General features: G+C 44.3%; 1 protein-coding gene across 5 annotated transcripts in view; it reads right to left on the reverse strand.

Annotated features, from left to right (window-relative positions):
• Window positions 1-12,976, reverse strand: part of FKBP1B (FKBP prolyl isomerase 1B) — a 68,412-nt gene that overhangs the window by 29,902 nt on the left and 25,534 nt on the right. For 4 of the 5 annotated variants that reach the window (XM_082215655.1, XM_082215659.1, XM_082215658.1 and 1 more), the window contains exon 2: window positions 9,921-9,968. The exons of the other annotated variant lie outside the window; for it this stretch is intronic. In XM_082215655.1, coding sequence (XP_082071781.1) covers window positions 9,921-9,968 — 48 coding nt within the window. The remainder of the gene's footprint in view (window positions 1-9,920; window positions 9,969-12,976) is intronic. 5 annotated transcript variants of the gene reach the window in all.

A 12,976-nucleotide genomic window follows, 5' to 3' on the forward strand; every position in this document is an offset into this window, starting at 1 on the left:
CATCTGGGCAGCCCAGGACCTCCATGCGCACTGCCTAGCCTTGTACCCCGGGGACGTCACTTTGATGCTACTATCACAGCAGTTTGACTTCACCCCCAGAGACACACTCCATTCTCTCTTGAGACAGATGGATGCCAACAACAAAACAATTGTTTTGCTACATAATTATGAAATTGTTACTGTGTTGTTTTGCAGTATATTACAGTATACAGTGGTACCTCAGGTTAAGAACTTTGCTTCAGGATGAGAACAGAAATCATGCTCCGGCAGTGTGGCAGCAGCAAGAGGCCCCATTAGCTAAAGTGGTGCTTCAGGTTAAGAACAGTTTCAGGTTAAGAACGGACTTCTGGAACGAATTAAGTACTTAACCCGAGGTACCACTGTATTGCATTGTATTTCATATATTATTATGAAATTGATTTGTAGTGCTTGCTTGAACTATTTCCCTCTTTGCTTTGCTGTAAGCTGCTGTGTGCATGTTTTATTTGGGGGGGTGGGGGCGGAAAAGCTGCAGACACATAAAATCAATGAATGAATAATCTCTGGTAGACCTTGTGGGTTAGTAACTGGAAAACCATTGTCAGTCAGTGTCACTCTATATTTGGCAGTTTCCAATGCTTCACATAAGCAGATTCCTCTATGACTAAGGACATCTGCAAGGACTAGTCATGCTCCACTGAAGAGTAGCCTTCTTGTACCTCTATGGGAAAAAGCAGGCTACATGGATCTACAGTATATTTTTAAGGCCATAGCAGCCAAGCACTGCAATGTGAATGTAGCTGCATGAGGGCTATGAGAAAAATGAAGAGGAAAGACTGAAGTTAGGGGAGATCCCCTCTTCTACACGTAGAGGAGAATGGGTCATGCCCAGAGTTATGCAGTGCTGACTATAAGGGTTAAAGCCACACAGTCAAATTCTTGCCTTAAGTTTCCCCACAAGTGAACAGATGTACAAACAGCAATAAAAGGTAAAGGGACCCCTGACCATTGTGGCACTCATCTCTTTACTGGCTGAATGAGCCAGCGTACAGCTTCTGGGTCATGTGGCCAGCATGACTAAGCCGCTTTTGGTGAACCAGAGTAACGCACGGAAACGCCATTTACCTTCCCGCCAGAGCGGTACCTATTTATCTACTTGCACTCTGACGTGCTTTCAAACTGCTAGGTTGGCAGGAGCAGGGACCGAGCAACAGGAGCTCACCCAGTCACGAGGATTCGAACCGCTGACCTTCTGATCGGCAAGCCCTAGGCTCTGTGGTTTAGACCACAGCACCACCTGCATCCCACACAAACAGCAATAAATGCCACTTATTAAAACTTTTTAAAACAACAACAACACATGCACAAAATTAGGACTGCAACTTTTAAAACAGAGAAATCTGTCAAGTCAGCAGGTGCTAGTTTTAAATGACGACAACAGGTTTAAATTGGTGGAGATGGGAGCTAAGATCACACTTTTAACAAGTTAGTCATGTAATGCTGCTGTAAAAACAGGGGATTAAAAACAAAATATTAAAGATGGGGATTCAACAAGAGGCGGTATGTTGCAGGAAAAAAACGGTGCGGGTAGTGCATACCCTTGAGTGTCCCCAGAAAAAGCACTGGATTAAAGCAACTCAAGGATAACTATACCGCAAGAATGCAGAATGCTGGTTATTATGATGCTAAAAGCAATATAGAGCAAGTAGAACCATAAGAATTTATAAAATCTGCCAGTGATTCTGGAGCAATATTTCATTTTAATTAACCAAATTATAGAAATATGTGTTTCACAGGACCCTAATATATATACATACATTCCTAATATACAAATACAAGTATTGCAAGATAAGCTTAGCCGACACAGAATTTTGCTCAGTTTCTGCACCATGAGAAATGCATGGTGACCACAAATAACATAAAAGCACTAGCTACCTTTAAAACTGCAAAAACCCTGAAGACATATTATGTAATACATTGTCTTCAGCAAAGCACAGCATCAAATACAAGGAACCGCTTTGGAGGTCCATGCAAAATATGATTCCCACTAAAAGTACAATATTGTTTTTCAAAAGTGGTTATTTAGGAACACAATCCCCACCCACCCATTTTATCCTCACAACAAAACCCAGTCCGGTAGGTTAGGTTGAAAGTTACTACAAAAATCTCTGTGGAGAGGATACTTGAATTGACAATGCATAAATAAACGTATTCTTGTGTACTGTGTACTGCATATCAAACTTAATAAGAATGTACCACTGGACAAGTTACTGCAGCTATATGTTGTTCTTGTATTTACCTGAAAATCAATAAAAAATATTTGGATTTTATTTTTAAAAAAGTTACTGGCCCAGGATCATTCAGTGAGCTTAGTGGATCAAAAGGGGGAGGGGGGATCACCCCAGGACTCCCAGCTCCCACAATCCATCATTCTAACCACTACACCACACCATAGACAGAAGGATAATAAAGCCTATTCCTTTTTATTGTTTGTTTAATCCAGGGTTTCCCAAACCTGGGTCTCCAGCTGCTTTTTGACTACAATTCCCATCATCCCCAACCACTGGTCCTGCTAGCCAGGGATGATGGGAGTTGTAGTCCAACAACAGCTCGAAACCTATGTTTGGGAAACTCTGGTTAATCTAAACTTCACAGAAAAAACGGCAATGAGTAATTTCCACTATCTGCCATGTTGATTGTCCATGCTCAGAAACAAAAAAAATGTCCCATTCATTAAAAAAAAAATCCTCACCCCCAAACACAGCTAAGAAAGTGAAAATGACAGCAGGATCAGAACGATTCCGTCTCATTCCTGTTGGCCAGTATTAACTTCCCTTGTTCTACTGACTCAGTAGTTCTGCGAGCCATATTAGCAGCTGTCCATGCTAGCTCTTCAGGATGAGAGACAGATTGATGCACCAGGAGATACTTAATCGCACCAGTAATTATTCACATGTTATCACCTCTGTGACTTATTTCCAATCACACATAGATACATTTCACGCTGTGATATATTTTTCACACATAGGCTGCCCCGATGGAAAGAGCATAAGGGACAGCTGCCAGCTCCACAGCTAGAGAGGCCGTCTGTCTTCTGGCAGGGTTCCTGTACACTGAAACAGCTGCACAGACAGGCCGAAGTCCAGCAGGTACAGTTTTACCCGGCAAGGAGACGTAGCGAAAGGGGAATCAGCAGCCACTGAACTGTGCCTCGCATGCTGCTGCTCAAGCCACCCTGACAACGTTGCAACCTTATCCACAGCTCACCCCCAGTATCTCAAATGTTACAGCAGCATCAGGACTGATTGCTTAACACTGTCTTTCGCACTTACAATGTCTGATACAGTATCCAGGTCTAAAATAGAACTTGGATGTGATGTGGTTAATCAAACCAAACACAGTTGGTACAGGGCTGGCCCCAGACATTTTGCTGCCCGGGATGTAATGGCATGTGCTACTTCTCCCCCCCCCCCCGCCAGCTTGAGGGGCACAGCACCAAAGGCTTGCCAAGTCATTTGGCACCAGTGGTAGAAAATCCCACATTTCAGGAGTAAAAACACAACTCTTTAATTCATTCATTCATTCATTCATTCAATTTCTATCCTACCCATCCTCCTGAAAGAGCCCAGAGTCACAAATATGATGATGATGATGATGATGATGATGATGATGATAACAGTTATCCCAGAGTGCCCAGGAAGGGTGTACTGTAGCCATCAAATGCCTGGGTAAACAAGAATCTTTTTAAATTTCTCCTGAAAGTCAATAATGAGACACATGTCACCAGAGAAGACATTCCACAAATGGAGAACTGCCACTGAATAGGCTGTGTTACAGGTCAATGCCTGCCAGGCAGCTGCCGGTAGTGCAACGTCCAAGATGGTTGATGCTGGGGAGGGCACTTTTTTTATGTAGGTTCCAAGATATTTAGGGCTTTGTATACTAGTACTAACGCTCTGAATTGGTCCTCACTGGCAGCCAATGCAGCTTTCAGGACTGGTGACACAGGTTCCACTGGGCTGCCCCACTTATCATCTGCAACAGCCGCAGCCTCTGGGCCCTCTTCAAGGGCAGCCCTACATATAGCCAGTAGCCAAGATGGGAGCTCACCAGAGCATGAGGAACTGAGCTATCACAGTAGCTGGAGAATCAGCTTAAGTTAGGCATAAGCACTCCTAGTTACAGAAGTCGCTTGAGACCCTAATGACAAGTTGGAATCCAGAAGTACTTGTTTCTTCAGTGGGGAGCTGCAAACCTTCCAGAACAGGTTGTACACCTTAATTTCTGGGCATGGGAATCACCTACCCGCAGTGCTTCTGTCTTATTGGGATTCAGCAGTAATTAATTGGCCCTGATCCAGCCCTTCACTGCTTCCAGGCACCTGTGGAACAGCTTCACAGTCCCTCCTGATTGTGATGGAATGGAGCTAAAGCTGTGTGTCATCAGCACATGGGTGGCACTGTGTTCCAAATCCCCAGGTGACAGCTCCCAACTGTTTCATGTAGATTTTAAATAGCTCAGGAGACAGAAGAGACACTTGAGTCCCAAAGCCACTGAGCCGAGCAACAATCTCTGATTACTACTTTCTGGTAGCAATCCTATGGGTAGCAGCAGAATTACAGTAATACGTTACCTCCAGTTTCCACCTCCTTGGGTTGCTCCAGAAGAACACTGTGTTCAATGGTGTCAAAAACCACTGAGATGTCAAGGAAAACTAACAGGTTCACACTACCCTGTTTTACTCCATTTGAAGGTCATTTATAAGGGTGACTAAGGCTGATTCAGCATCCAAACCAGAAAGGATCTTGATAATACACTTCTTCCAGGCATACATGCAGAACTAAAGTCGGGAGATTCTCCAACTCCTCACCAGATTACTTCAGACAGCTTAGTCAGGGAGGTAGTTGGGCAGTAGGGAAGACAGTATACCAACATGACTTGCCTCCCAGCACCAAGTATAAACCCTCCCATCCAGTTCCCAGATGGACTGACCTCCTGGTGAGAATGATAAAACTTTTATGGGTCACTGCCCAGTCGCCTCCACATCTCTCTAACCTTGACTGAATCTGTACCTTCAGGACACCTAAAATGAGCTGCCTGAGTGGCCACTCCACTCTACCTCATGGTAGGGTTTGGCCCTATGAGAAAAACTTCAGCCTTCACCTTCCGTAGAAGACAACTAGATCTAATCTTCACCAAAAAAAAATTAGTTTCTTGGTAGCTGATTCAGGCACAAGCATGCTTATAGTTGCAGAAGCTCAATAGCATGGCTCACTCACACATATATACATCCAGGGTCGGCTCAAGACCACAAAATGCTTCCTTCCACCAGGGAAGAAGGAGTGAGTGATGATCTACATCAGGAACAAGGTGGTAATAAAGATCTACACTGAGAAAGATGCGGGAATAAGGATCTACTTTAGGTACGAGAAGTGGGGGAAGGCCTATTTTGGGGGGAAAGGGTGGGAGAAGACCAAGAGTGCCTCCTGTCCACCAAGAGGCCACTCTAGAGGCAGCATTGATGGGGGGATGCCAAGGAAGAGGCAGATCTGGCCTCCAGGAAGTGTATCACAGCTGTCACTGACACTGTAGCAGTGGCGAGGCATTCCTTGGAGGCTGGATCTGCTGCCGCTGTGAATCCTGCCACCCAAGGTGATCACCTCACCTTCCCTCATGGGTGGGGTCAGCTCTGCATGTGTCTCAAGGCAATTTACAAGCATGCCATATAACCAGTTTAGAAACAGTACAAAAGACAACTGAAGAGAGGTTGGAAAAACAGTTCAAAATGAACACCCAAGGCAGAGCCCTTTTCATCCAGCTGGAAAAGCTTGTCAAAACAAAAATGCCTTCAACTATTTCCGGGAAATACAGTGAGTGGATGCCTGTCATATCTCATCAGGGATACTGCTCCACATGGTTTATCATGCTGTATATTTCCCCACCTTCATACCCTATTATTGGTGGGAGGGAAAATGCCCAACATGACGACGCTGAGACAGGGGAAGTTTTGCTACACTATGATGAGGGAAAGGAAGCCTGAGGCACAGTTGCTGCTTGGAATATTCAGAAAATACTTGGTTAGAATCAGAAGGCATTTATGGAGTGAAAGACATGCTACTCTGTACTTAATGCAGTGCAGAAATAACTTACGGTACATTATTTCAGGAATACAGAACAGGAACTGGGGGAAAAGAAACAACAAGGAAAAGAAACCCACAACAACAGGAGCCAGTGAACAATCAATGAGCACTCTCACTTACAAAATATTGCCAGAGTTGTCTATTTTGAACAAAATCAATTTAGCCCAAGGTGCCTTTCCATAATGAACCATTCACAGACAGTGGTCTGCAATTACTTTCTTTTCTGGTGGCACAATCAATAAACAGTAACGTTTTCTAATAAAGTTGCCTTCCTTACAATTCCTAATTGGTTGCAATTGATGGGCAATTTTTTCCCATTAAAGTCAATGTCTATGTTTGGTGGCTCCTTTTTTCTAATCTTAAGTGCAACGTCCCATTTCCACATCAGCTTGCAGTAATCCTTTTTAAACTCTGGAAAAAAAATATATACAGACTGGGGTGTAACAGGGTAGGGCATACTTATGTGTGCTCCACCAACACGCACAGGGTCTGGGAACGGAACCCCAGCACAAAATGGTAGCTGCCTGTATGTATTTTTATGTATGGTACATTTCTCCCACACATTTTTGTATGCAATTTTGCCTCGTAAATACATTTTTGCACAGAATTTCTAACAACACTTAGTTTTGCACTGTATCGAGTAATATACGCTTTTGTGTGTGTGCACCCTTTCCCCTCAAATAAAGATTTGGCATTTTTAATGTTTGGCTGGTTAACTGCATTGCAAAATTCAGGAGAAATGTGAATTCCTGTCACATTCCCATGGGTGCCAGGAGGTATAAGTCTCTCACCAAAGCATTCACTAAGGATACCATTGGGGGGTGCAGTGTAGTGCAGTGCAAAGAAACTGGGGACAAACACAAGGTTCAAAACATGATCCAGAGACAACCCTCCCAAGATCAGTTAACACAGGGTATCCCAGCACCACGTAGCTTAGCAATCATAGAAGACTAGGTTTAGGAACGAAAAGCCTTTCCTCCAACAACTGGATGGCTCAAGAGGGAGACCTTTAATACTGCAGTCTCCTAAACTACATCCTAACCTCAACAGCTGACAATGAAGCAGTTTTGGGGATTATTTACTCACAGGGAGACACCCTCACTCGCAACCCAAGGTCCATAGATGTATACTATGTTGCTGCTCTTTGTCTCAGATCTTTTGGTTTGGGCATTCTCGAGAACTGTGGAGGGTGACTCCACCTCTTCCTCTGCTCTTCGGCAGGTCTTCCCACCACCAGGAGGCCCCTCAAGGAGACCCTTAGCACTGTTTCCAAGAGACCCTGCCTGCTCCTCAACACCCTTGACCTGTGTGGAGTTCGAGCCATCCTTTCAGGACTCAGTGTCTGGTACCAGGTCAGTGCCAGGCTTGGCAATTTCACAGCAGCAACTCCATTCTTACATGGATTCAGGGACTACAATTTAGGTGGGCTCAAATGGAATGAATTTCTACTTCATCCGTACTCAGAAGTTCTGCTGCGCCTATGTGTCTTACTATGAAGTTATGTGTGTTTACAGCCAAAGGGTTTTTGAAAAGCACACACGCCATCACCACCAACACAGTTTCCGGTATTGGACTTTACGATTAAAATGGTGGCAAATAACACAAGGTACCTAAACATGAAATAAGAAAAAGTTTATTTATCCAGATGATTTCTGTGAACTCAAGTATGCTGAATTAACACAGCAAGCTGCTGAATACAAAGGTCACTGGATTAACATGGCAGCAGATTTACAAAAAATCAAGTTGAGTTTTACTTATCCAAGTAATTGTTCACCTGTCAAAGTGTGAGTCACAAAAGAAGGGGTAAAGGAGCACCGTGGAACTGAACAAATTCACCCATGCCGCCACATTTCTGTAAAAACATTCAGAGTAATCTGGTTTAAATATGTGGTTAATAATAAATTGGTATCTCTGCATTTTGGGTTGGTTTCCCTGCCCCACTTTAAGGAAATTCTAATATGGTAGCCATGTAGCCTGAAGTCTTCTAGTCTGCTCCTTCTTTCCGTTACCAGAATGGTGATAAATATATCATCATAGTCATCTCAAGGGAGAGTTATTTTTTGCCACTTCTTGCAAGTTTCTGCCAGTTATTGCAATTATATTAATGGCCACAGCAGCCAAGTTTAGCTCACTTTACAGTGGTTCCCAGAATCAAGAAAAAAGCCGGCTAAAAAGGGATTATAGGATCATAGTACAAGAGTTGGGTCTTTGTATAACTCCATCAGTAATGACATCTCAGCATCACACACATACTATTCTCCAGCTATGTCAGAAGCGAGGCACCTCCTCCCAGATCATCAGAACTTCTGCTGCATGGAGACAGCACTCAGATACCTTTTTGGAGAGCAGTTCTTACTCTTTACTGACTCTGAATGAACCCAGTAAATACAACAATAATCTATGGATCATTTCTAAATCCCGATTTCATTCTGTGCTGAGTCAGTGATTTTGGTAATAAGAACAAGCAGTTAAAGGCACACAATATAAAAAATGGGGGGGGCTCACCTACTTTAAAAAAACCAATTTCATTAAGAACCTAACAACTTGAGGTTGTTAAAAAGAAGAAGCAATGCTTAAAAATACTTCTCTTTATGTCAACATTTGTCAAACGTGAGATATGGTTTGCAGTGGCTTTACATGACAGAATTCCTGTTCTTCTCTTAGTGACATGGTAATTTTCAGTTGTCTCACAAGGACACACTTGCAGAATTGGGCTTCAGAACTGAGCAAACTTCACCACCGTTGTATTGTCTTCTGCCAAGTAATGTTCCACAAGATCTTTCTGCGAAGCAACTGTCTGGGGGTGGGGTGCTTTTCTCTGTGTGTCACATTATAATGGCAGAACCCCCCAATCATCTGGATCTACCTGCAGTTTTGAATTTTGCACCTTTTTCCAGAAAAACCACCGGTGTACATTCAGCACAATGCAGCTTCCTGTTTTCTGCCATTGCAGCAATCACAGTTCACAACAACACATGCAGAGCCTGCGTGCAGACAGTTGTATGTGCATGATGGCCAGCTCTTACTCAGTGCTGCAACACTATCAGCAGCAGTAACAGAGGTGGGGACAGACAAAGGTGGCTCTGCAATCTCTGTGGGCTACTACCTGCACACACACCGTCCCCAGGCACACACATTAAAATTGCCCTACCCACTAACATGACACTCAACTTCTTCATGCTGATTTTCTTTTAACATTGCTTCTTCAGACTGCCTCAACCACATCCCAGATTCTTGGGTTCCACCCTTTTTAATGCTGGGCTCTGCCCTGTAGCCTATGGCCATTTGAAAGCGAGTCCCATATTTCAGGTTGGGATTACAGGTGAGTCCCAGCTCTTAGTAAGCTGAAGACCACTGCACCTGAACACTGACAGACTTTCTAGCTGCTCTCCACAAATAACATCATAAGTGTTCAGTATGTACTGAGCAGTAGAGGAAAGGGTAAAAAACAGCAAGCCAGGAGTGGAGTCATTTGTGCTGTACTGAAGAAAGAAAGCTTCTGCTTTGATTCTGTAGTGATGACAACATGAATAGCTAGACTACAACCTCTGGTCCTTTTTATGAAATGGGTGGGGAGAGGGAGAGAAAAGCTAGAAGGGTCCAGGGTACTTCTTTTAGTATAATAACCTGAGCAACAATTATCTGAATTCATGTAAATCAATAGCATTTTGGATAACCTGAATGCCATTATACAAAGATGTAGGACATCATGAATCAGTATGGAGAAATGAATATGGTTGGACTGCAAACGGAAAATAACAATCTGAAAACACAAAATGGTCTATTCATAATGGAACGTACCTGTATAATGGACCACACATGTCTGGCCTTTCTTTGGAAATGTCCTTCCTGTTTAAAAACATGAACAAACGCACACTTTAAAAATGCTGTTGAACATCCTTTTAGAAAAGTGGATGTTTAAAAAGAGTCAAAGCAGAATAAACTCATTCATATTGAAACCTACATTAAATACAAGATAAAATGGAAATTGAATAATTTGGGTTTTCTGTGTTAAAAACACCGACCAGTGTAAGAAAACAAAGGTGTAGAGGCAGAGATGGTGTCATGTAGTGTGAATGACATTGTAATCACATACCTGTAGCTTATGCTAGTCTCACCCTCCAGAGAGTGGCTTATATGTGCCATTTGGAAAGAAGGGGGAACAGATTTCAATTTTCAGTGACCATCAATTTAAACGATACAATTGGAATCATTCTTTTACTACTGTGTTTTTTAAATTAAATGACAACCATGCCTAAAGAGGGCCCACAAATATGATTTCAAAGAGCAGTGACCAAAAGCTTGATTTCGGCCAGCTTCTAGTTTGCTTCACCACAGGACCATTTTCAACAAAGTTATCAGTGACATGGGGAGGCAAACAGCAGAAGAATGTGCCTCATACTGGGATCATGGTGCCTTCCACTTTGTCCCTGTAAAATCCTTTTGTTGAGCATCTGGTCCACAGGGGATACACTTACTTTGTATCGGCTACCTTGTGAACAAAAGAGCAGCCCTGCTCATTCAGACCAAAGACCTAGAATAATAGAATTTTAGACTTGGAAGGGGACCTGAGGGTCATCTAGTCCTCTGCAATGTAGGAATATTTTGCCCAACGTAGGACTGGAAGATATTTCAAAAAGTTCCAAAGTTGTTGAGCAAAAATAAATAAACTGGAGCTATTTTTTCAGCTATGGGACGCGGGTGGCGCTGTGGGTAAATCCTCAGCACCTAGGGCTTGCCGATCACATGTTCGAATCCCCGTGATGGGGTGAGTTCCCGTCTGCGGACCAGCTCCTGCCCACCTAGCAGTTCGAAAGCACCCTTAAAAGTGCAAGTAGATAAATAGGTACTGCTTTCTAGCGGGAAGGTAAACGGCGTTTCCGTGTGTGGCACTGGTGCTGGCTCACTAGTGCAGCTTCGTCATGCTGGCCACGTGACCCAGAAGTGTCTCCAGACAGCGCTGGCCCCCGGCCTCTTAAGTGAGATGGGCGCACAACCCTAGAGTCGGACACGACTGGCCCGTACGGGCAGGGGTACCTTTACCTTATTTTTTCAGGTAAATCATCAGAAATGACACTGCCGACATGACTTGCCATGCGTCTGGATTTCCCCGGACATTTTTAGCGATTTCTGCAACAGACACTGTTTCCAAATGCAGTATTCCGGCTATGTCCAGGAAATTCCAGAGGTATGGCAACCCTACTTGAACCCACAATCCTGAGATTAAGAGTCTCATGCTCTACTTTCTGAGCTATCTAGTCAAGGATCCTTTTCCCATGGTGGCCAATCAGATGTCTCAGGCACTTACTCACCTGCCAAAATCTGTAGACTATTGTCCACAGTAATTATATTCACCAGTCAGGGGCTGTAAATCTGGTGAAACTGAAGAGTTATGCCTGGCTGAACACGCTGTAACCATTTTAGAATGAGCAGAGCATTTGAGGCTTTACAGGATTCTTCCTCTGTGCTGTGAGCTGGGCTAAACTGCCATCGTTCTATTGTATGTTCTCAAACCAAGCTGCACCCACAATGAAGACTTATTCAAAGTCAATGTCTGGCTAATGACTAAGTGGCACACATTTCCTTCATGACAAAAAGGTATCTCCACTTCATGGCAAAATGCTATCTCCACATGTTACTGTCAGCCACAAAACTCTGCTAAATCCCATTCACTGGTCACCCCCACCCCGTAAAAACAGGAGTTCTTTGCTTTGCTAGCTCTGCAGTTGCAGCAGCGGTCTCTTCAATAAGAGCCTTCTCCAGGTTTTCACAGAGGAGCAAGCCTGAAGCCTTGTCTCTCTCCTGAATGGAGAGGCTCACATTTTAAACAGGGAAGTACAGCGTACTATAATTTGCTCTTGTTACTAAATTACTTCACTGCGCTTGGATTTATGCAGCTGTCAGCAAATGCCATTTAAATATCCCTAATCGCTTGTGGCTGCCGATGCTGCTGCCAAAGATACAGAAGACTGCAGCCCACCGATCCACAGAGCCCTCTGGGCATTTTCCCTCATTATGTTGCTCAGGACAGGCACCCTCCACCATATTCTAAGCCAGGGGGTCTCAAGTTTCCCCCCACCTGACAGCAGGAAAACACCGCTCCCATCCCCCACCATATATATATGTAGGTATGTTTGCATTTAGCATTTTTTCCACGCATTTTGCATTTTAAAATTCCTGTTCCAAACATCCTGTAGGTTCCACTTTCTCCGATCCTCCCTGATTCAATCTCCTGAGACAGCAAGAGAAAGAGACAGTCACCTACCCATTCAGCTCTCTGACCTCAAATATCCCTCTGAAGCGATAGGAAATCCGATCCCTTCGCCAGCCGCCGTTGGGCTGAAATATACTTTACAAGCTTGGCAAGGTGGACAAGAGTGATGGCCAAGGCAGGAGAGAGCCAAAGAACCACGGGGTACTGACCAGGGTGTGGAGAACAGGAGGACGCGCTGCACCGCAAATAAGGTACCCAGAAACCCTGAACACCGCCTGCATTGCATCACCAGCTCCGTCGGTGGAGCCTGAGGCTCTTAAATCTCAGCGTCGTGGGTTCGAGTCCCACGGTGGGCAAAAGATTGGGCTGGACTAGATGATCGTTGGGGTCCCTTCCAACTGGACAATTCCAGAACTGATGTTGCTCCACCGTTACCAGGAGCACCCCTACTTGGTACCACTCCCTGGCCAAAAAAACTCCCCTTCCAGTTCATTCATCGCCTTCTCCCAACCAAATCTCCTCCTCTCCTCTTCTGAGGATCCAGAGGCTTCACCACCACCACCCTCCTTTCCCCCATAGGCACCCAGCTCCCCCTGCAGCTGCTTTGCCCTGCCGCCCCTCTTTTCCCCGCGCCTCGCAGCCC

The sequence above is a fragment of the Podarcis vaucheri genome (assembly GCF_965113315.1).
Source record: "Podarcis vaucheri genome assembly, chromosome: 3".
Taxonomy (NCBI): domain Eukaryota; kingdom Metazoa; phylum Chordata; class Lepidosauria; order Squamata; family Lacertidae; genus Podarcis; species Podarcis vaucheri.